This window comes from Pangasianodon hypophthalmus, chromosome 3 (assembly GCF_027358585.1).
Source record: "Pangasianodon hypophthalmus isolate fPanHyp1 chromosome 3, fPanHyp1.pri, whole genome shotgun sequence".
NCBI lineage: Eukaryota > Metazoa > Chordata > Actinopteri > Siluriformes > Pangasiidae > Pangasianodon > Pangasianodon hypophthalmus.
Genome location: NC_069712.1, coordinates 6,376,315 through 6,402,516, shown reverse-complemented (window position 1 = coordinate 6,402,516; position 26,202 = coordinate 6,376,315). Strand labels below are relative to the sequence as shown.

The window sequence follows — 26,202 nt, the reverse complement described above, 5'->3', positions numbered from 1 at the left end:
ATGTATGCACAACTGCACAACTGCACAACACACACACACACACACACACACACAGACAGCTCAAAGAAAAGAGAATACACACTACAAATTTGGCTCACTGATCAATTCAACTTCATGCCTGTTTCACAAACTCCTGACACGACCTTTAGATTTTGTCATGCTTTCATTTTCAGTTCACACACTACAATCTTGTTAGCATGTTATTCTAATGAAAATACACCCTTACCTACACAGGAATCCTGAATGACCCTTCCATGTCAAATACATCCACATGCACGCACCAGTTTTCATACCCACTCATGCGGTGACGTTTAGTCCACATTCACACACGCTACAACATCCACATAGTGGCCGTAGCTTCTGTTCAGCTCTGATGAGGAAATAAAGGCGTGTGGAGGAGGTACGCAGCCTGCAAAGGAATTCCCTGCTTGTCCCTGCCTGTCATTAACTCAACAACCTCCTCACCTCCTCCCCTTTTCCTTCTAACCTCCACCCTTCTCTGTGTGTTCTTACCTCATCCCGTACTCTCCTCCTGCACACGCAGCAATACAGAGCGCAGGTCATAGTCTCACTCACTCTATCGCTCTCCTCTCTCTCTGTCTCTCTCTCTCTCTCTGTCTGTCTGGCAGGAGACATGGTGATATTTTTCAGTATGCTGCTGCAAAGTCTATACATGGGAGATCTTCAAGGAGAACTAAACATTTTGAATGTATTCACAGGGTGTCTGGAGGCATCCTTAAATTTTAGTACCACTACAAATCTATTTTATGACCAAATGTGCAGTGCGATATCAAATCTGAAAACGGGGGAAAAATATCTGACAATGAATTCACATCATATAAGACATCATGAAATCCACACCTTCCAAAGATGCTTCACCATATAAGACTACTACTACTACTACTACTAATAATAATAATAATAATAATAATGAATAAATAAGTGTTATTCATGAATGAATGAATTGCACCAGGTTAAGAATCTTTGCAGCTGAAAATCTGAAATCACATAACTTCAAATTTAATACTGACTGACTTCGATTCATTCATTCAAATGTAATTTCTGATATACGCTTTTAAAACCCCACAGACACCCTGGGATTCATGAGGTAGTACATTTCCGAGTCAGAAGTGCCTTTCAGATCAAACTCCATAGGCTTCCCATTAATCCTGTCCCTCGGAGCTATCTTTTTGTAGAAATCCTCTTTTGTCCAAAGTATCCTTTCACATTCGGAGGGCTCAAAGTCCAGGCCCACAGTCTCCAGTCAGTCACAGTCAGCTATGGAGTGAGATTCCCAAATGTGCCACATTAAGAGCTCTTCAGAGCTTGAGCTGGCCTCTGTGTCATAGCAGAAGCAGATTGAAAACACACACACGCACAATAGGCTACACACTCTGCACCACTGGCTGTGCGCTTGAGTGCAGCGGATGCCCCACATCAGCGTCGCATAACCTTTTATGGGTCAAAGGTCAGCACGAGCGAGCGTTTATTAGTCGTTATCTTTTTCCTCAGCCTACAGCCACTTCCCTTTTCTCAGTCCTCACATAATCTGTGCAGCGCCAGCTGTCTCTCAAACACGCACACAACCCGATAACGCGCATCGATGAAGGCTCATGTTGATCAAATGCTTAGTTACTTAATGCTTCAGCTGCTCAAAAACAAAACACACACACAGATGATAAGGATGAGCTGAGTCACAATGGTTCAAGTGTCTAAAAGGAGGACAGACAGACTGCATTCTTGGCCATTAATGCCACAAAATAGTGTGAGCAAGCAACAGTTCCTCATTTCTGAAGGGAAAATGGTTTTACCTTTCTAGGAAATTATCTGAAATAGGTTTCAGAGGAAAAAATGGATAAAGCCCTGCATGTGAACTGACGTCAATACTGCACTCTGTGGTAATTATCAGAGGAGCAACAGTGAATATACATGTACCACCGATGTCAGATGTATTCAGTGCATTCAATTTTTATTATTTTTCAAAGTTTAGCATATGAATGCATTTGTGCTTGCTGAACATCCTGTTCCAAAACCCCGCCTTTTTTCTCCTCTAACAGCCTCCACCCTTCACTTGGGGGATTTGTGTCCATTCAGCTACAAGAGCATTAGTGAGGTCGAGTGAGAAATCCTGGCACACAGTTGGCTTTCCAATTCATCCCAGAAGTTTTGAGGTTGAGGTCAGGGCTCCTGGCAAGCCATATCTTTATGGTCTGTGCTTTCTGCACAGGCGCATTGTCATACTGAAACAGGTTTGGGATCCTTAGTTCCAGTGAAAGGAAATCGTAAAGCTACAGCACACAAAGACATTCTGAACAATTGTGTGCTTTCAACAGTTTGCGGAAGACTCACATTCATTTTGGCCATATTGTGTAACACACAGCATCTGAACAGTGAAATTTGTGGCAGCTCTTATGCATACACTTTAGGGAGGTTCCAGAAGAGTAGACGTGACAGAGAAAGAATGTCCAGTTTAACCTATGTTTAATCTCTGGTGGGTCTGTTGAAGGATAGGACTCGGATAGGGAGCCATTATGTTTTTAATTATAATTTTAATCATTTAATAGTGTCAAAATCAGGCTCTTAATATAAATAAAATTAAAGCCAGAGAATTAATCATCAGCAATAATAACATCAGCATCATTAAGCTAAGTAAAACTGAATGACCAGCTTATGGAAGATTTTAAGTATTTAGGCATTTTACTTGACAGCAGACAAAGTTTTACAGCGAATATTGAATACATTTTTAAAATTTTCAATTTTAATTTACAACATTTCCATTTGGTATGGCTTAAATGGTTTTCAAAGTGGGGTTAAGGGACTGCAGCGGCCTGTGAAACATAGCCAAGTGGTCAATGACTATTTTAATTTTGTGACAGTAGTGAAAAGTGTCAAAGTTGTATTTATTAGCAAGGTCTTATCGTTACACTATATGGCCAAAAGTTTATGGACACCTGACACCCAAACTGTTGCCACAAAGTTGGAAGCACACAATTATAAAAGATGTCTCTGTATGCTGTAGCGTTACAGTTTTACCTTCACTGGAACTAAGAGGCCCAGACATGTTCCAGCATCACAATGCCCCTGTGCACAAAGCGAGCTCCATGAAGACATGGTGTGTGAAGGTTGGAGTGGAAGAACTCGAGTATCCTGCACAGAGCCCTGACCTCAACCCCACTGAACACCTTTGGGATAAATTGGAACACAAACTGCACTCCAGGCCTCCTCGCCTGACCTCACTAATGCTCTTGTGGCTGAATTGACAAATCCCCACAGCCACACTCCAAAATCTAGTGGAAAACCTTCCCAGAAGAGTGGAGGATATTGCAACAGCAAAGGGGGACTAAATCTGAAATGGGATATTCAAAAAGCAAATATGAATGTGACAGTCAGGTGTCCGCAAACTTTTGGCCACATTTGCTGGACACTTGAATCGAATGGGTTTAACCCAAAACCTCAATAACATTCAAATAAGTCAGCGTATTAATCCTGGAAACTTGGAATTGGATGTGTTGGAAGCTCAGTGGCTCCAATAAATAGCCAGAATATTATGGTATTATTGCATCTAAAAGGGTCTCTGGCTGCAAAACAGTCTAAGAACCCCTGGCCTAAAGGGTTGTCAATATGCCAATATCTATCTAATATTACAAATAATTCAAGCAGTATTTTCATCTGTAAAACAAAACACACAAAAAGCTAAAATTAAAATAAAAAAGGTCAGTGATGCTCACAGACCCAAGACACAACTAGGAGAAATGTCTGGAAATAAGCAGCACGTGTGCCACAGTCCTGCAGCAGTCCTGACACCTGCTCCGTCAAATTTAAGGCAGAATAAATCAGCAGCTGGGCTGTCAGACAGAGCCATCAGTCACCCTGCTGTATGCTCTCCTTACAGCCATTTATATAGCTGTCATTAATTTGCTACATCAGATTTATGAACGTATGGAGCTAGACTTACAGTAGATTAATTCTGACAAGCCCACCAAAGCCTTTTCACAGGCAATGAAGCGACCACCAGCATGGTCACCGGGGAAGAAAGTCATTATAGCAGTAACACTTAGAGGAATAAAAAAACAAAAGTTTGTGCTTTTGCAAATGAGTGGCAAATCATACTTATAAACATAAATGAGATGGTTTTTGTTTTGTAAAATTCATGAATAGTGCATTAGCCACTCTGGAAACACTCATGAGATCAAAACAATGGAAAGGGAGAGCGAGAGAGAGGAATGGAAAGGTGGAGAGAGAGAGAGAGAGAGAGAGAGAAGGAGGAGTGACTGTTCAAGACATTTAATGGTTCCTTTCTCTGTTTCTCTTTAAAACCTTCCACCGCCATCATGATTGTTGTCACGAACTGTGTCTCAAATCGAAAACTCTGACCTTACATTCAAAAGTATTCACTAATCTAGAAAATCCAGAAGGCTGTTACACAAAACAGACCTTTCTGAAGGTTTTAAGGCTATAAGATAGGTTTTTAAAATCCAAACACTAACTGTAATTGGTAAACCGGTTAGTAATAATAACTCAATAATGGTCTACAATAGTACACAAGTGTGTAATTTGAGACACAACACTAGTCTGTTCGAGGAGGTAGATGGACGGGGAAAGTCCGTTGCTATTGGTGAATTCTACTCTTAGTGCCGCATGTCAGGAGAGTAAAAGAGACTGAAATAGCACATACACTCTTAATTTAAAATGTGGCTTGTTTGAATTCGACTCAGAGGTACAATTGAAAATGTTAGCACACAAAGCCCGTCTTTGAGATTTCTAATTTGTAAAATAAACGAATAAAATTAGAGAGATTATGAGTTTAGCTTGCGACCCTTTTGTAAATCAAAAGTGACTCCACATGAGGTCACGACCCCTAGTGTCGGAACACTGCTTTAACTGTTGATAACGGCATGAAAATGAGAAAAGAAAACACAGTACAGCACACAGCGTAGGTCAGGCTCGAGAGCATTCCAGCACTATGTTAACATCATGTTACCATCTATTTTGACATCCTTTCCATGTAAGTAAGTATATTTTTAGTATTAGATCTTGGTATGTGAATTGAGACAGTGCTAAAGTCTAAACAGATCAGAGGTATTTACATTTATGGCGTTTGGCAGACACCCTTATCTCGAGCGACTTTCGTTTTTGTCATTTATACAACTGAGCAGCTGAGGGTTAAGGGCCGTGCTCAAGGGCCCAGCAGCGGCAGCTTGGCAGTGCCAGGATTTGAACTCACGACCTTCCGATCAGTAGTCCAACTGCAATTCAGTCAGTCTCTATGGTAGAACTGGGACGTAGGGTAATACAGACAAAAGGAGATTAAGCTTAAAAGAAACAAAAGGTTCCCTGTAGGCACATCCACATCCACTCGCAAATCCATTTTCTTAGAAGTAATCATTGGTATTTTAACAGTGACTGCATGAGCTGTTGTTTCTTGCCATTTCCCAAACCCATAAACATTACGATTGTGTTCCTCTGCTATCATAATGATGGCGAAGCCTCTCATTGGCCAGTGTGTGTAGCAGCCTGGCATGTAATGCCAACAGTAATTTCCCGTCCAAAATGTCAGCTTCAGGGTTGCCAGATTGGATCGACAGTTTTCAGGCCAATTACTGTTTAAAAAAACAAACAAACGAACACCCAGTTTAGTAAAAACAGTCTGCACAAAATGCATCTTTGCCAACTGAAACTATAAAAGTGATGGTTATAATGAGTAATCAATGATATTTCAGCCCAGGGCCATTATTTTCCAGCCGAGAATGATGAAACAAAGCCAACCAATCTGACAACACCGAACAGTAGTAGTTTGAAGACAGGTTAAGGAAGTGATTGTATATACACCATAAACCATACACCGTCACCATATACCTCCACAGGTTCCACTACAGGAAGTGTTCACGAAAGGAGACCAGAATCAGTCAAGCGCCGGATTCACCTGTGATCTGCTAATACATTTAGCCGCTAATCTGTCTGAGCGGGTGATACCGTAACAATCAGCGATATGAAAGAGAACTGAGGAGGGACCTGCGTAATTAAATTCCCAAATGTAAAATCCATTACCAGATTGATCCCGGTAAATCCCGTTTTCAGAGAAATGGAATGAGATTTAGCAAGAAAGGGGTTTAATTTAAAAGAAATTAGCAGTGTACGTTAGATAATGTGTCTCATGTGTTCTAGTGTATAATAACACACCATATTATCATTCTATCTAAACTCCAGCTTTAGAACTAAAGCGCTTACACAGCACACTTGGCACCAGTTGACTCCCGAGCTGAAACCTGCTCATGTGTGTGTGTATGAGTGTGTATCTCTGAGTGTTTTTTTGCATGTACTTGCTCTCATTTGCCTCAGGGCTAAACTGCATCTCCTTGTGGTTGCTTTGTGAACAAGTCAGCACTTTTTTTTTTTTTAATTAGACCGAGTGTTTAGATTTACATGGCTGCATTTAATTGGCAGTGCTGTTTTGTGCTCTGAAGAATGAAGGCCTCCTCAAGCACAGCATTTATTTATTTCACAGCCAACTATCCACCCTAATAGCCTACCATTCGGCGATACACTAGACAAATATGTTTGCTTTAATACAGTGCCTTGTGCGAGGAAGATTGAGCAGCTGGCAAATTCTGCCCTGAAGTAGAACATATAGCCTATGACAATTGAAAGTAGCAGAATACATTTAGTTTATTGAAATTAAGAAAAAAAGGACGGAGAATGAGAATACAATGCATGAATGTACATAGACTTCAAAGGGAGGATGAAACTTTTTAACCTTATGTTTCGTATCCACTTCACACTACACATATATTTCTTTATGTCTGTTCCCCAGGGCAGAGAGACCACTCCACCCTGACTCTTTCCCTCATAAACTTCAACGTCAAGCCTCGGTACTTTTAACAGTCCAGACAGACTTTGCATAAAAAAAGCAGTCGATTAAACTGCGTTTTGTTCAGGGCCCTCCGAAGCCATCCGCCCATGTCTGGGCGTAAAATTGAGCGCCAGCTTTATTTTATTTGAGCGCCACATTTGTCTAACAACTTGCAGCCGACCAAGCTAATTCTCTCTCTGGAGGCCTGCCACACGCTGATATGTTGGCACTATAAAATCATGCAGCAGGGTTCCAAATAGCTTTTAATATTCCAAACCACGAAAAAAAAAAACCTAGACTGTCCTTACCGGCACCCTGTTAACAAACTAATTCACCACTTTTCACCTCAATGGCTTCAAAAGAGACTACTTTAACGAGAAGAGTTTTCACTGTACTACAAGAATGCATTTTGGAGACCTATATTTTATGGAGCACAAAACGAGAATACAGTTGCAATTAAAAAAAAAAAAAAAAAAAAAAAAAAACATGAAGCAGAGACAGGGTGACCATTCACAGGGAACTCAAGCTGCTTCTTCTCCTCTCATTTCTCCCCTCAAACTGTTTGTAAAAAAAAGATTATTACTACACTCTCCAGGACACCTAGGACATCTGATAAAGCTGAACAGACTCCCTGGCTGCCGAGGCAAAGGAATCAGAATCATAAAAGCCTACAAAGATATGATAATCGCAAACATAAATCACCGGCTCATGCCTAGAACAGGAGGAATGGAGGAAAGGCATATTGCTATGACTGCGGTAATATAGGAGTGCTTATCAAGGTGATTCCATTCAAATATTTCTTACATTTAAACAGATTTTTTGGAAAGATGACACAAACATACAAAAGAAATTGTGTTAGGTTGGGAATTGTGTTCTTATGAGGTCTCGCACAGTCACAGAGAGACATGAGCATCCCAAAACCGTGCACATAGTACATAGAGCAAACATAGTACTTTATTAAAATACAATCATAGGCACTCTGGATATTATTAAGTACATTTCACTATGCAGTGTAGTGAATTCTCATTCCATCACTCTTTATGTTCTCTTTATAATAAATATGTAAACATTTTCACTTCGGCCAACCTTAAAGGTGCATCAGATAAGATCAGTCAAATTAAAATTTTGCTAATATCATGGTTTATATCATTATGTTTTATCATGTTCTACATATCTTCCAGGTTATTTGTACAAATAAGGAATTAAGAAATCGACTATTGCACCTTCAGAGCAACATCTCAGCTCAAATATAAATGTATTACATTTTCCCATTGTTCTAGATAAGGAATAACACACTTGGGGTGTGCTGTTATAGGAAAATAATCAACGATTAAGTGTTATGATGCAGCCTGACACAAAGTGGGTCGCATTGAACATGGTACTGTTACCATGTTTATGTTGATTATTTTTCTATAATTATTTCCCTTTATTCCTCTTATACCACAGCAATTTGTCAAAGATTAAAGTGGTTTTTTTTAATTAAGTAATGACACATCACACTTTTTTTAAATGTATATAGTTAAATTTAAGATTGTGGAACATCTGCGAGACAACCTGGGTCGTAGTTAGTTATTACTTATATTATAGCAGCTATAAACAGTCTCACTTTTTTCTGTCATGTTACCAAGAAACGGCAAAGTCCTCTGTCCTGAAGTTAAAGCTTTACCAATGATGCTGGAAACTCCTTCTAAATCATGTTAAATAAACATCTTCTTACAGAAATGTTCATCATATCGAACAATTGCACACATTTTTTAAAAATTTATTTACATGGAGTACCATCATACAAGTCCTTGTGTAAGTTGTTACTATAGAAACAACAACGTATTAGAATGAGCACATTAATATAAACCCGTGATGTGCTTTACGGCCAAAACTACTGTCAAAGCTGCTGTTATAGAAAACTATATCATCAACACCTTCTGACCAATCAGAATCAAGAATGTAACAGCGATGGGTAAATATCATTAATCACTCAAGACTTACGTAGTGTCCGATATGTGCTTTAGTTTTGCACTTGAGGCAGAAGGCTACTGTTGATAATAAGTAAGATCAATTCTTAGCTAGCACTTTAGTATAATGTTTAAATCATCATGTTTGCCTTAAACAGTGCTGAGTTGTTCAATATATCACAATTTCTTATGTAGTTTCTGATACTGTATGACACACTGCTATCTATAAAATGGACAAAAGATTAAAAAAAATCGTCATAGAGATAGAAATAATAGCAGCCAGCTTGAAGCTGAATCATCTTGTACATGGTTTTGTTCTCAATCCAAGGATCAGACTCAGGTAGGAGGCATGGCCTAAAGTTTGAAGGTTAAATTGTCTGCCTGAAGTGATTCAGCCTATAGTTCTTATTTGCTTCATATAGCTTATTTATTTATTCTGTCATCTTCTGCTATTTTATACAATTTAAAAAATCCTAATCCTGAGCTAATTAGTATGTGATGAATAAGGATGAATGAGGAACCCATAAGCAGCCCTGACTACAAAACTACTGTGATATACAATGGAGGGAAAGGCCGAGGATTTTCTACTATACTGCAGACGTGGAAAGAGTGCAGTGGGCAGCACTGACATTATCCATGTTATCTGTCAGACATAATGACCGTCTTTCAGACATGACCTGAAATATAGGTGTAAAGCATGAACATAAAGCACTGGAGATGTCGAAATCCCTCAGAGGGAGAGGAGGACTGATTCAATCTGCCTGCACGCACACACACACACACACACACACACACACACGTTCCTTTAGAAATCAGGAAGAAAACCTTAGAAAAAGTTATATATTTAAAAGAAACTTAACACCTGCCAATCTCTGCACATCACTTGTCAAGTGTCTTTTCTACGCCCCACTCGTCTCTCCCCCTCCCTTCGCCTAAAAGAAGAAAACCTCGGGAATGTGACAGCGACTAAACAATGTGGCGTCAAAAAAGAAGCGGGAGGGCTTTTCAGGCCGTCTGACAGGGAGGTGTTATCAGCCACCGAGCCTGGCTGTGCCCAGCCAGCCGACTCTGCTGTAATTGCTTCCATCGAGTGTCTCTGATTGAAGCTGTTTGCCATTCAGTGCTTATCTCTGAATGTGCACTCTGCTGATGGAGCTCAGCCGGCGAAGGTAGCGTCAGCCCCACGCTAACCTCCGCTGGGATCTAGAGCCTGCCTGCAGCCGAAATCACTATTCAAATACAGTAGCAGACATTTAGTATGGAGTAATGGATGGAAAGAGCGAAGGATAGAGAGAGATAGAGGGAGAATAGGGACAAGACCTTGAACAGACCACAAAGACAGGGAAGAAGAAAGACACAATCTCTATAATGAAGTTAAAAAAAAAAAAAAAAAGTCAGTATAAGTGGGCACTCAAATTTCTATACAATAAATTCCAAAAGTCTGAGCTTATTACTGGAAACTTTTTTATTTCATCATTTATAGAAGATTAATGTTGAACTTTAATCAGTTCATTCTTATTACACCATAGCACTGTTGAATTAAAAAAAAATGGAAGGAGTCTCCAGTCAGACAGTTTTGCATCACAGGAGAGTCTTTGGACAGAAGAGTTTGCGGTTTCTTAGGAACATCACAAGCTATGTTTTTGGGTTTTTGTTTATTAACTTCAAGAGAGAGAAAAAATAGAGGAAACACAACATTAAATGTAATTTAAAAAACTATTAAAAAGATTAATAATACACTTCAAGATGCTCTGTTATTGGAAAATAATCATCTTCAGGGTGGTAAGAGTAACTGATGTCAGGCAGCATCACACCACCCTGTTGTTGATTATTTTCCTACAGCCACACACCTCCAAGTGTTTTATTCCTAAATTACTCAATGATATACTGTTTAAAGCTGAGCTAAATCATTTAGTTGTTTTCATTCAAAAGTGAAATACATCTGAATATTCTCATCACACACCATTTGCTGCATTCCCTTGAGTGGTGACACAAGCACATCTAACAAAACACCATGGTTCTTTAACCATTATATCCAAAATTCTTTCATATTTAAGATAGATTAGTTTTACTAGATGAGTAAATGTAATCGAGCGCAGCATGGTGGTGTGGTATCAGAGTATCTCAATGCTAAGCTTGGGTTCCTGTCTGTGTGGAGTTCTGCATGTTCTCTCTGTGTTCATGTGTGTTTCTTCTTACCTACCAAAAAATTGAAATCTAAATTGTGTGTCTGTGTGTGTGTGTGTGTGTGTGCATGGTGTCCTGCAACGGACTGGAATCCCATCAATGGTCCACCAAAACCCTGACCAGAATAAAGGGCTTACGGAGGATGAGTAAAAGTACTCAGAAATGTCATTTATATGAGGTCGACTAGATCATTCGGATAGGACGGTGTATCTATGCTATTTTCCCAAATTACCACAGACAGCTCAGATTGATGAGTCATATCCTGGATGTACATGCCGGCTTTACGCCACTGTTGCAACTAATAGTAACCTCACGGCACTTAGCTGTGTCTAGTACCGGGTTTAGTTCTTACATTACCATGTAGTTAATCTACTCTGGGAAACTACAGACATGAGCAATAATGCCTGAAGTCAATTCACATATCTCGTCTGTAATTTTCAGATATATTTAGAAAAATATAATTTGACCAAACAGTATTTGTTTGTTTCTGGGCAGCATGGTGGAGCAGTGAGTTACGTTGTGTCTTACAGCTTACGGGTTCCTGGTTCAATCCTGAGCTCAGGTTACACTGTGTGTGTGTGTGTGTGTGTGTGTTTCCTCGTGGTTCTCCGTTTTCCTCCCCAAAACATGCCTGTAGTTGGATTGGCTACACTAAAATGCCCCTAGGTGTGAATCTGTGTGTGCATGTTGCCCTGCGATTGACTGGTATCCGATCCGTGGTGTATTCCTGACTCATGCCCAGTGTTCCCAGGAATAGGCTCTGGATCCACTCTGACCCTGGCCAGGATAAAGCACTTACTAAAGATGAATGAATGAATCTCTTACTTGCTTTCATAAACTTTCAGTGGTTGACTTTTGGACTGTGTAATACTTTATCCAAGAACATGTCAGTGGCTTATGACTTATTCACTCCTTATTCGACTTATTCATTTCTCATCATTTTAATATTATTTATATAATGTAAACTGTTTATACAGGTTCAGGCAGCTGCTCATTCAGCACACAAAGCTCTGGAGATGGAGTGCATTTGATGCACAGATATGTAATCATGTCTCAGGAGGAAGAAAGGCCGTGGGGGTCAGGCCTTCAGAGACAGAGAAAGAGACGGAACATTCCTGAAAAGCTTGAGTATGACTGACAGTCTGACAGTACCACACTAACTCACGAGAAGAAGGAAGCACAGGGTCACGAGGTGCACTGGAATAATACTGAGTGCTGCATGCAACTTGAATATGGACTGTCTTTCATAAATGTACGGTCGGTTTAAATGGCTGTGTATGCAGACTGCTATTAACATAGGTGATATTCAATTTATGGCCCCATTAAAAAAATTGAATGGGACATATTGTGAGATATCTGAAAACCTACAATTCTGTAGTACAAAAAAAAAAAAAGTCCTGTCTGGAGCAGAGGCTTTAAGAAGAAAAGTGGTAGACCTTGGATAGAAATAATACATACTTCCTTACAATCTAAGCAAATGTAGATTTTTTTATTCTTTTATGGTCCAAAACTGACTGTAAGGAGCAAAATGTGAAACCTAAAGAACAGCCGATTTCACTTATAAAAGTCGAGTCTAACTTCGATAATCTGCTACTCAGGTCAAATTTAAGCCAAGTCGCCTTGTTGAATTTCAGTAATATTATTTATTATTGAAGAACTAATTATTTGGCATGCCAGTTTACCCTAGACATGTCCGAACATACAAAGTCCAAGTCAAAGTTGCTTCTCAAATCATGTCTGGTTAACACTGACACTCAAAGAAAGTTAAAGATAAAGTTTAGTCAAACTCATGAAAGTTGTGGCTTAAGTCAGACTTAATTCCAATTACAGGGTTTATTAACAAACACATTTTATAACAAACACATGTCATTACCTCAGAGGAAGGATGGAGAGAAGCATGTTCATATCTACACATTGATTTCTTCTCTTCTGAAAGACCATCACCACTAATTGCAGCACACAATACATCTCGGATTTGAACCCAAACCTCCCACATCTATAGCAGTAAAGTGTGAAAGAGGCTGTATCCAGAAACAATATATCCTAATTAACAGAAACACCACTGTCAGACAAAGAACTCTACAAACGCTAGGCAGAGGGAGAGCTGTATAAACTCAGCGGGGGTTCACCATATCATTTATACAGGATCAGATTTAATCTGCTTATCCTGGAGAGCATTAGGGCAGCAGCAATCAGCATTATGCAATAAAGAAGGCCACCAACTACGGACTGCTGCTGTGAGGCTCTCTCGTTCTTTCTCTATCTATCTTGCAGGCCATCTATGTTTGTTAATATATATGCATGAGCTTTTTGTTTGATCTCCCACATCTCCTGCCCTCCATTCTCTCACTTTCTCTCCCAGTCTCTGCTCTATAACTCTCTTTCATCTTTGATCTCCTCTCCCACTGCTCCTTTTCAACTCGTATCGGCCTACATTCTAGGGATTGCTGACTGCGTGTGCGTGGATGATGCCAATACATCACAGCAACTCTTGTGTGAACAAATCTATATAAGCAGGGTTAATGATCAGTTCTGCTTTGTGTGGGGGTGTAAGTGTGTATGGACAAACAAGTTTGCAAGCATTAGTGTATGTGTGTGTGTGTGTGTGTGTGTGTGTGTGTGAGATTAGTGGGTGGATGTGTATGACTACAGAAATAGTGTGATGTTGCCTTCACTTGCTATTAGAATTATCGCAAACATCAGTACACTACCTAAGGTGCACATGAATGTCCCTTCAAGTTATAAATACAAGTAGTTTCACAAACATTTTTGATATCAGAGTTTCTGACACCTGAATACCTGCTCATTCATGCAATTATCCATCAGCCAATCATGTCGCAGAAGCGCCATGCATAAAATCATGCAGATACGTTCACTCTAAACATCAGAATCAGGAAAAAAGCAAACTCAGGGACTTGGGTGTTGGTGCCAGACGGGCTGGTTTGAGTATTTCAGAAACTGCTGATCTCTTGAGATTTTCACACATGACAGTCTCTAGGAGTTTGCACAGAATAGCGTGGAAAAAAAAAACAACAAAAAAACAAAACAAAAAAAAACATTGAGCGGCAGTTATATGGGCGGAAATGCCTTGTTGATGAGAGAGGTCACAGGAAAATTTGACCAGACTGGTTCAAGCTGATAGAGAGGCTATGGTAACTCATAACCGTGCTTTAATCATGGTGAGCAGAAAAGCATCTCAGAATGCGTGACAGCAGAAGACCACATCTGATTCCAGTCGTGTCAGTGAAGAACAGGAATGTGAGGTTACAGTGGGCACAGGCTTAACAACTGAATAATGGAAAAACATTATTTTGTCTTTTCCAATTGTAAATAACTGTAAAAAGTAACTTAAGCTATATGAGGAACATGTAAAGGCAGCATCAATTGGCGTGTGATGCATGATCTTATGAGAAATCTATGGATTTTAAATGAACAAGGGCAATGTAGTTGGATTTTATATGAATGAAGTAAAAAAAAGGAATGGTATGACCTCTAACCCCACCTAGAACCATAACCTTGAACACTCCTTCTCATTTGAAATGAGTCATGCAAATTACACATTTGCAAGCGTGAAATCATGTTGACTTTGATTGAAGGCACTTAAAAAGCACTCGTGGTGCTCTTGAGAGTGTGTCTGACCACATTTGTCTTCTTCTATCTTGACAATGGCCAAATGTGTGTTGGCTCCTGTTCTGGCTCATATGAGCAGCGCACCGTCGGTGCATCAGAAATAAGCACAGCGTGAGGCCAGGAGCACGCAGTTCTAAAACAGCTCAGTCACACTCTAAGACAAGAGAAATTACTGTATGATTACCCATGATACCGTTCCACGGGCAGCCGTGACACATTCATTAAAGCAGCGGACAGTGGATAATTGCTTTCTACTGACAACAAGTTGCATGGCCGATAATAGTCTTGACGTTTTAACGGCTCCCTATGGGAGGTAAATGAGCACTAAAAGGAAGAGAAATCTTATCGCATTCACCACATGCCTTTCTTCTTCTCTTTTAATTCTCTCGTTCTTTCTTCCTTTCCTCGTCTCTTTTGCATTCTCCAATCTAATCGCGAGTAATATATAGCCCTGTTAAGTGTTTTATGTGTTTGTGCTGGGCCAGGAGGTAATTTGCTAATTGAACCTTGAAGAAAACAAAACAAAGGCAGTGGCTTTCATGCCAGGACTACACACTACACACATGCACACCTGTATAGATGATTATAGTGTCTCACCAAAATCTGTTAATCGCCGGATAAGACCACACAGATAAGGTAAAATCCCTTGAGTAAACTTTGAAAGGTCAGCACAGAAAGTGTGCAAGATCATTTCCCATCATGCACCATTTCTCCGCCCTGGAGAACTGGTGACCAGAACTGTCGAACCTTCCCCCAGCACATCCCATGGCATCAAGAAACCCTCTCTCTACAATCAGACCCCTGTCACCCTCTTCTCGAACTGTGCCTTTGGCCCTCTTTCTTATTCTCTCTCTGCCTCTTGTTCTTCCTGCTCACTTATTCATGCGGACTCAGCAGGCTCACTTATTCATGCGAGCTTGCTATGCTTAGCGCCGGAGCTGCAGGCGAGAAGGAAATGGTGCTCAGATGAAACATGAAGCGCAAAGGCTCTGTTTGGGATGTCGAAACACTGGATGGCAAAAGTTATAAAAAACCTCCCTCTGTCTTTTGTCAGACAAATGCAGGGTAGAAAGTTTGGCACAAGGACTCTGTTTTCAGGTCACTCGCTGCACTAGTAATACAGTCATCGTCTTAAAAAGCCAAGTGAACCTGTAGGTGTTCAGCTTGGAGAAAACAGTTTTAAAAATGATATGCTCTCACAAGACACACTGTTTTGCTCAAATAGCCTTCTGATCCAGAAAGGGGGATCAAGCAAACACATCCCAGCTGATGGCACTTAAAGGCTCTGAAACAAAGCATTTCGTAAACTCATCATGTCTGCTGGAGCACACAGAGAAGGAACACTAATGCTAATTCAACCACTAGGAATGAAACAGTTAAAAACAATGCAAGGCCCCATATGGATCTCTATCTAATGCCTTGCATGCAGGGATCAAGAGATGCAATGTTGCACACACACACACACACACACACACACACAAAAAAAAAAAAAGAAAACTGGTTTATTTCTTAGATCCAATTTAGGCTAAGTGTCCACACTGCATATTACAAATGACCAAATCCATTTTTTCCCCCACACATTGGCTGTTATAGTAATGATAAATAGTCCAGGCAGATGAAAGTGAGCAAACTAGCTAGGTATCAACATAGAGATTTCACTGCAAATTATGTTTTCATTCATTTATTCATCTTCAGTAACCACTTTATTCTGGTCAGGGTTGCGGTGGATCCGGAGCCTATCCTGGGAACACTGGGTGGTTGGTGGAAATACCCACTGGATGGGAGGCCAGTCCATCCCAGAGCATCATGCACACACATTTACATACTCATTTACTTACAATTTAGACTCGCCAATTTACCCGCCGGCATAGTGCGAGGTGGGAATAAGTACAGATCCTGGAGGAAACCCCACACAGACACAGGGAGAACACGAGAAAATCCACACATACAGTAACCTGAGCTCAGGATCGACCCTGGAACTGTGAGGCAGAAATCCTACCCATTGAGCCGGATTATATTTGAATTATAATAAAGGCAAAGTCAAGGTTCTGAACATACAGTATATGGCACATACAAAACCAACAAAACGAATGAGTTTTTAAACAAAGAAAGATGAACAGACAGCACTGTCTGTTAGCCCAGGTTCTCTCTTCCTACAACCTGCCTTCATTCTGCTTTTCATCCACAATGATGTTCTTGGCACTAAAGTTTGAAGTCAAGAAATGCAGCACACTAAACAGTGTGATCTGACCTGATGCCAAGCCAGCCTTGTCTCAAGAAGCCTTTCTTGACTCTCTCAGCTCATTAGCTGTCATTCAACAGGAGAGACAAGAAGTCTTTTATCTAGAACTGTGCACTATACCTTTTCACTTTCTAAAAGTTGGCAAGCAAATTGGCAACAATGAAATCGTAGAGAAATTGGTGACACCTGCTCCAGCTTTCCTGTGGGATCCTTTGTATGTTTTCCCAATGTCTGGTCACAACTGGGCCAAATTCACAACAAGCAATGATCACATGACTGTGACCGAACCTGACTGTGAAAAAGAGCAGAAACTGAAGGCAGGCAGTCGGATTATTAAGCTGCGACAAATATAATAGGCTGACTGGTGCTCACACTCTGGGAGGAAAAAAGGTGCAAACACTTGTCACTGGGGTCCCAACCTCAAGTGTATGTCTTTAGACAGACAAGCATAGGTGTAGGGAAACAAAGTACAACTTGACCTTAAAAACCACTGTTGTGCCTATGAAAGAACATTTATATTGTTTTACCTGAATAGTATGTATGTAGGTATTCACAAAGATACAAGAATATAATTGTACATAGACTTATACAGAATCTAGTTAATGAAAGCTGAGACACTGCAAGAGGTGACAGTATCATCATAAAGTGTTAATAAATTAGTACAATTATGAATTAGTCATATACATCAGTGCTGTTTTTAGCAGCGTGTACACGTTGCAAAGCCTGGCTGCACTGTCAGTCTCTGAAATGAGACATTAATAACAAACTCATGTTCATTAGACATGCACCGCAGAGGCCAAACAAGGTTACGCTTTCCAGAGAGTAGGAGGGAGTGTTCCAGCGGCACTGTTAGATTAGAGGAAACTGGATGCACACTGAGCTGGGTGCTTGTGCACACTGGACCATTGGGCCTGAATGGAGCAGAACACCATCTATTAACACTGTCCATCTAATTGAGGCTCGCATCTATGACATCTCCTGTGCTGAACTTAATGGCCATAAAGCCATTTAAAACCCCACATGTAGCACATCGGCTGGTGGTAATAGGTGTAGCTGTAATTAAAGATCCAATTAGGAAAAAGCAGATAGTCTGTGATACTGTAGCAACACAGGCCTTCCTCAAGACAGCCATCTTAAGCCATAAATAAAATCAAATTAACCTTATGTGTGGCATCACTGAGGTGAAGACAGCAATATATTTATTCAGAATGATGACCTTAAGAGCAGCTATTTAATTAGAATGTTGGTACATTGGACATGGACTCGCTGCTTAATGCGACTTCATTCCAACTGTTCCCAAGGTTAATTAAAACGAACAAGCAAACAAGCATGTAAAACCATTCCATCGAGAGCATGCTTATTTACCATGACAGTCCTGATCCACTTAGAATGTACTGAATTTAAAAGAGCATCTTTCATCCCTCATATACACTAGTGGATATATTTTGTTGCTGCAATCATAAAGACTGTCCCTGCACATCTCAGGATTCATTCATAATATGCTCATACTGGAGATGGCACCAGTATCAGTGTCATGCAGATACCACTGAAAAATGGTGGATCGGATACCAGAGAAAACCTCACGGATATTGGATCTTGTTAAAAATGGCAAAGATTGGAATTGGATTTGGAAAAGTAATTTCTTTTTGGAAGTGGAAATATATATTAAACATTAAAAAAGAAAGAAAGTGAGTGGTGAAATTGGATTTCATGGCACATTACCCCCCAAAAATAGTGAGTGATTTTGATGAATCATGCAATATATGAAATACAAAAGGTTGATTTCAGGTTGTCTGGACTGTTTCTATGTAAACAGCCCAGGTTGGGGTGTGGTACAGCGATACCACTACACTAGTAACACTTAACATTTAATTGGCAGTGAGGGGAGTTTTTTTTTTTTTAAAAAAAGCCTCTGCCTCATTGGGGAAAGTTTCATTTATCAACCTGCAAGCAAGTGGTCATGCTGTCTGCTTCTTATTATGGGTTACTCGTGAAAGACAGAACTTTTTTTCACTCTTAGGCACTGACAGAGCTGAAAAAGCCCAGATTCAGAACTGGATCATAAACATATACATGTTCCTTTTTAAATCATTTTGGCTAAAACTATTCAAGGCTTTTTTTTTTTTTTTTGAGTCTGGAGCCATAAAACACATTCACTTAAATCTCTCTGAAGGCTATTTATTGACTGGAACATGCTTGTCACATTAGAAAAGAAAGAACAGTACATTAATGCAACTGAATTACTCTTTTCATTTCCTCTGCGAGGATTCACTGAAGGAGATCCAGCTCAGCATGAGCACAAAAACTGATCTAGTGCTACTTACCATCTGGTGATGCTTGTCCTTCACATCATAGACGCTGAGCTTGATGAGGCTGTCCTCGTAGATGGGCCAATCGGGTGACAAACTCACACCAGTCAGGAACAGAGGATCTCTTGTTCCCTGCCAGGAGAGAAAAGACAACATGGAGTTTGTGAGAAAAGGTCTTGGAAACTTAGGGGCTGCTGAGTGAGCTAACAGCTGTGCACAGTTCGCTACACATACAGGGGCTCGATCCCTACTCGGTCTGTGAGTAGAAGAGAGTTCATTTGCAGGATGGACTGGGGGGTTGGGAAAGAAAACATTCTGGAAACATGGCTATAATCTGACTCTGGTGTGGTGGAGACGGACAAGCACGAATAGCTACATGAGAATTTTTTCAGTGAGCGTTTATCTAGACGAGGACTCGGGGTGAAAAAAATGAAGAGACTCCAGCGGAGAGACACAGGCACCCCGCTGTGATAAAACCAAATCCGCTCCAGCTCAAACAGCATCTGTTTATGCTCTAAGACCTCACTCCCTCTGAGAGCTGGCCTCAGATCAGTTTCCCAGAATGCCATGCTCCTCTGATGTGGGCATACGTGCTGCATTTTGACCAATCTGGGACCTGTTCTCTGGGGAATGAAGCATTTATTCTGGCACTTCCTCAGGCCATGGGGTGTGTCAGGAACACAAGATCCTTGAGAGATTGAGCGAAGGGGGATAATGAGCAGCAATTACACACAAACCCAACCCACCCACCCACACACACACAAACACACAGACACACAAAGATCTAAAAATCCAAGCCATTTATGTGAGAAATATCCCATCTTGGGTGTGATAGAGCTTTGAAATTCTGTTCATGGACAAAAGCAGATCTGCAATTAGTCAAGCCAGGATCAATACCTGCACAGTCTATCTATTTAGTTATCTGTTTATTGATGTTGCAGACATTTTTTCTTTGCAGAGTATCACCTTTAGGTCTTTTCAGCATTTTGGAGATTGTGGAAGAAATCGACAAACAGCAGGAAACCTGCATCAGCGTAGGATGAAAAGAAAAAAAAAAAAACGCTAACAAAGACACAGCAAACTAACAAACTACCAAGCATGACGACTACAGCCTATTTTATATTAAGAAAACAATATCATAATTTTATCAAACTCAATTTTATAATTTATTCAGAGTAATACTTTCTTGATGTCGATATCTAGCTACATTTCTTTACTATTTAAAGAGGTTACATTTAAAATCTCACCATCTTCATCTCGTCTTTACACTGGAGTCTTTTTTTTCCTTTTTTTTAATTCTCCCACCAACACTGATCAAACACAAGCCCAAGCCCCAATTACTTCATATTCACTATATATGCTCACCACACAGAGTGTAAAATATTCGCTTTATAGACCATGGAGCATATGCCAAATAAAATGCCATTTGAGAAAAGAGTGAAAACGGTATATGTTTTAGTTGGAATTGTGTTTGAATAAACATCTTTTTATGTAACGTAAAGTAGTATTTTAAATGTTTAAATGTAGATTTTTTTTGCTTTTGAATAGGTAAACATTAGTCTAATATATACACCCATATAAAGCATAAAACAGGTCTATAAAACATTCCAAATAAGAACGATGGCTATACAGCATCCATCCCCCAGCTCTAACAAACTTTTCATCAAAGGCTGTCAAATGATAAGGATAAATCTCTAGCAAATCCAAAAAAAACCAAAAAAACAAAAAGGCTACCATTTGGTCTGTAAACAAACTAAAGACACTTTTTCCTCATGTTTTTCAATTTTCTCTCACACACAAATCCTCAGAAATGGGCTAAAGCTCTTTACTCTTTCACTAAACAGCCTATCAAAGCTTTGTGAGTGCCTGTGGTGCCGTGCCATCACCGCCACAAACCCGATGCCAATGCTAATGTCACGCCGCACTCACCAGCATGCCTGCAGCAGACAGAGAGCGGACACACAGTGCACCTCAGCCAGATGATGGATGCGAGGACTGTCCAGTTAAAACGTCCAAAATCAAAGTGAGCAGTGAAGCTGCCTTCGTTTCTGCTGTGCTGCTGTTTACTGTGCAGCAGGGAATCTGCTCTACAGCTCTGTAGTCTGCTTAATGGACCCTCCTCACCACTAATGGCTGGAGTACATAAAAAATAAAAAAAATGCTGAGCTGAGTTTCTATGTGTGTGTGTGTGTGTGTGTGTGTGTGTGTGTGTGTGTGTGTGTGTGTTTTGTTGGTAGGAAAGCACAGGGGTGGAGGAACAACTTCGAGATGTCCCAAAGCGTCCAACTTGTTCTAAATACACACATGCACACTCATTTATGCATATCCTTAGACTCTAAACACACAATCCATAGACAGGAAACATACACACTTACATGCACACACACTCAGTATCTACCTTTTTTTTTTTTTTTTTTTTTTGCAAAGTGGTGAGGGTTTGACGTCAAATCCCATGGCTCATCTCCTCTGAGAGACATAGAGACATTTTTAGAACGGGATTTTCCCCAAAGTCCAGCAGATTAAGAGGGCTAAATACTTCTCTGTCTACACACACACACACACACACACACACGCCACACTGATTGCCATAAATGTCCATAAACATGACTTCTGTTCATGCCATCGCCATACTGTACTTTCTGTGCAAGTTTTTCCATTTTAACAAGGCTCTTTGGTCTGAATAATTGCTCTGCTGTGTAAATGTCAACACACACATACAAACACACACATACATACATACACACACACACCTGCATTCAGTTTCTCTGTGAACGTTTATAACATAACTGCAAAATTTACTTTAAATTAATCTTCTCTGACTGATTTTACAGCTCTCCAAATCATTCTATTTTACTTGAGGCCAAAGATGACTACACACACACACACACACACACACACACACACACACACAAAAACACACTCAGCTTTCAATTCAGTCTCCACAAAGAACATTATTTAATCTCCAGTCACCACCAGCACACCACACTGCTTACACATTTCTTTAGAGGCGAGACAAATATTAGCTGTTTGACTCACTGCTTGGCTCTCCCATTCTCTCCCATTCTCTCCCATTCTCTCTCTTTCTCTCTCTCTCTCTCTCTCTCAGCCTCCTTCTTGTCTTTGAGTTCACTAATTTATTACCACACACCTATTCATATTCTGAAATTCACCCATGTCCTCTTGTCCTTCCAAATTGGCTGAGGCTGAATTTTCATTCATTTGTTTAATTTCTTTTTTAAGTTTTATGGTTTGCCCATTTTTGCTGATGTGCTTTGCTTTAAACACCAGTGGTAAATACTCTGAAAACGGCACTGAAGGTTCAGCAGAAAAAAGAAAAGAAACAGAGAAAGACAGACAGAACACCAATGAGGTTTGAATTAGTACAGAGCCAGGGAATTCATTCATTCATTCATTCATTCATTCATTCATTCATTCCTTCGAGTCATGGTTCAGGAAGTTTAGTCAGCAGACCACCATGGATTCTTTTTTATTTTTTGTATTTTTCATTTTCCCCATTTTCTCCCCAATTTGGTCACCTGCCAATTCCCACCCGCCTATCATACGACAGCTACCAGCCAGGGAGGGTGAAAACTAACGTGTTTTCTCCAGGACACATGAAGCCAACCTCTGTATCTTTTTAAACTGCTGCTCTTGCTGAATCACAGGCAGCATAACACTCAGGAAAAGGCACTATCTATCCTCTTCCACATACAATATACGGCCAAAGATTTGTGGACACCTGACCAATGACACCCATATGTGATTTTATAACATCCCATTCCAGATTTAGTCCTCCTTTTGCTATTATAATAACCTCCACTCTTCTGAGAAGGCTTTCCACTAGATTTTGGAGCATGGCTGTGGGAATTTGTGCTCATTCAGCCACAAGAGCATTAGTGAGGTCAGGCACTGATGTCAGGTGAGGAGGCCTGGAGTGCAGTTTGTGTTCCAGTTCATCCTCATGGGGTTGAGGTCAGGGCTCTGTGCCGGACATTCCAAACTTGGCAAACCATGTCTTCATGGAGCTCGCTTTGTGCACAGGGGCACTGTCATGCTGGAACAGGCTTGGGCAACTTCCTTCCAGTGAAGGGAAATTATAATGCTACAATCTACAAAGACATTCTATACAACTGTGTGTCCAACTTTGTGGCAACAGCCAACCTACGAGTGTGAAGGTCAGGTGTCCACATATTTTTGACCATATAGCGTACAAGAGCTCACAGACACCCACGATTGGCTAGTATTACTGTGACTGACAGGGGGAAAGAGTATGCCCCTCCCATCCAGAAATCACAGCCAGTTTTGCTTCCTTGGCTCCTGGCCACAGATGGCTGTGGCAAGTGTCAGGATTTGAGCTCGTGATGTTCCAATGATAGGGTAAATGCTTTTCTGTTGTGCCACTTGAGCACAACACTTCTAATAATTCAGACACAATGAAATTGTTTTGAACTGTCCGTGAAAGGTATAGGAATAAAACTGTGCCTAATATTCTGGGGTCTGTGAAACCATTTTTTTACACTCTAAAGGGTCCTTGGATGCAAAAAAGTTTGAGAATCTGATAAAAACCGATGCTGCGGAAATAACACGTGGGAAATGTCAGTGAGTGTTTTTGGTAATGAGTCCAATAAAATGATGGCAAGTCATTTCATATGCTAACTTTTGTACAAACGTGTAACTTAATTACACATAATCTTATGGGGAAAAGTCATCAACAGTCCTTTAAGAATTTATTGGATAGTTATTGGCTTTCCAACAAGGGTTCTGCTTGTGTTTTATAAGAACTTTAAAAGGGACAACCAAAGAACCATTAAGGACGTCTATCTAGTAGTTCCTACCTTTAAACTCTGTGCATATGAAGGGAAAAAGCTGTATAACTCTGATCTGCCACTTTATTAGGTACTAGATTGGTGTGCCTAATAAACTGTTAATTCAGTGTATGAGTTTTCTATTACTATTTCCCCTTGTGAAGAAACAGCCTGAAGACAAATGTAATATCCTTTAAGCTACCACTTTTATGTCAGCTTGTTAAATTGGTGTTTATAGTTTTAACTTTAATGGGACTGTAAATTTGATTGTAAAACAAAAAAAAAAAAAAAAATCTGAAACAGGCCTATTATCCACCTTCTGAGAAGGTGAAGGTTGCAAATGCTCTCTTTTCTCACTTCTCAGAATCCTGGAGTTTGTCAAGCATGCATTGTACTCCTCATTTCTATCCATTAATCTATCCATCATCACTGCTAGAATCTCTTCTGACTGACACAAATATCAAATTCGTATATGCTCCTGTATGTAACTTCTGTGTGTCACGCTAAATAGCTGATTAAGTGTGTCGGAGTCTGTGCTTACACAGAGAGGCAGTCTTTCATTTCTGCTACACAATACAACCAATATAAGTTCAGAGAAAAGAACAAATATTCTTTAAGAAGGAGCATATAAGAGGAATTGCTTGCTATTTCAATGACACCGTAACATTGGAACAAATGTGTGGGATTCGATCAGGACAGGTCCACTGCCTATTTTATTTCCGACACATCCTGGCTTCTGCTTTATGATTAATCTAATCTTCTGTGCAAGGATTGCCAAGTATTCCCCTTTCAAATGCAATTTGCAGAGTGGACAAGTGAGACTGTGAAAACTGGAGACGGATATCCACTAAAAGCGATCTGTCCAAGGCTCCAGAGTAGCATAATGTTTAAAGTTTAATGCTGCAAATGAATGATGCCAAAGGCATTCATGAACGTGACTGCAGTCCAAGAGAACATAACTGGCCATTCTCTCTGGATGGAAAAGATGGCTTTACTCTCTACCCGGTCGTGGGTGTCTGTGAGCTCGGTGGTAATTTGTCGCTGCCTTCCAAACATGTCCAGCTGTTCTGTGATTTCAGAAAAGATGTGGTGTGTGGTTTGATGCGTCTTAGAGAACTAGATATTGGGTGGGAATTGGTTAAACTGTAAGAATATACGGTACATATAGGTAAATCATATCAAATCTGATGCTGGATCTACAATGTTTACCACTCTGACATTGTATTCTTTTTCTTTTGTGTGTGTGTGTATATATACACACACACACATACACATGTATGTTTATTCTTATTTCATTTATAATGTTAAATCACTTTTAGTATACTTCTTACTCTGTGCTGCTGTAATAGGTGAATTTCTCTCTGGGATGAATAAAGAGATCTATCTATCTATCCATCTATCTATCTATCTATCTATCTATCTATCTATCTAAAGTAGCCTTGTTTAAGTCTTGTTTAATAATACAGTATATTTACTTGATGTATGCAAGTTCTCAATTCTTCCAAGCATTTTACAATTTCTCCTGGGTTTTGCATTTTTTCCATCAATCTGGTAGAACAGATGTGTGTGAAGTGTGCTGTCATGTTTTTATGAGCCAAGCAGCCATGCAGCATTGACAAGAGTCTCAACACACTCAGCACTGAGCACTCAGTTTGTTCTGACTGTCTGAGCACACAGCTCAATTAGCACAGCCTGCCACAAGTTTGCTCATAACTAACTGGCAATTTGTTTTGCTCAGTGGCTAACAAGGACATAAACCCAGACTTGTGTGTGTGTGTGTGTGTGTGTGTGTGTGTGTGTGTGAATGAATGAAGTCTATGACAGAGCTTCTGTTGTGTCACCTGATGGTGTATTTCTTTCATTCTTTCATGCCTTCCTTTTCCATTAACTAACTTACTTAACTACTTATACATTTAATTTACTAATTAAATTATGTATTAAGTTATTCATGTATTTACTATTATTTAACTTATTAACTAGCTCTATCCACCCATCCATCTATCTAATCGGTGTGTGTAAATGAAGTCTGCGACAGAGCTTCTGTCGTGTCATCTGATGGTATATTTCATTCATTCTTTATTTCCTTCCTTCTATCCTTTCCTCCTTACTAACTGACTTAATTCCTGGCTTATTTACTTGTGTACACATTCTCTTCCTTGTTTCTTTATTTCCTCCCTTCTTTCTTTATTTCCTTCCTATTGTCATTCTTTTCTTTATTTCATTCCTT

The 26,202-nt window shown here is 40.0% G+C and overlaps 1 protein-coding gene across 8 annotated transcripts in view; it reads right to left on the bottom strand.

The window, feature by feature from the left end:
- Positions 1-26,202, bottom strand: part of inpp4b (inositol polyphosphate-4-phosphatase type II B) — a 332,497-nt gene that overhangs the window by 134,635 nt on the left and 171,660 nt on the right. For 5 of the 8 annotated variants that reach the window (XM_034302375.2, XM_053232415.1, XM_053232414.1 and 2 more), the window contains one exon: positions 19,186-19,302. In XM_034302375.2, coding sequence (XP_034158266.1) covers positions 19,186-19,302 — 117 coding nt within the window. Of the gene's footprint in view, positions 1-226; positions 882-19,185; positions 19,303-21,099; positions 21,305-26,202 lie in introns of those variants that run through there. The other 3 variants (XM_034302413.2, XM_034302414.2, XM_053232416.1) reach the window with 3 other exon arrangements.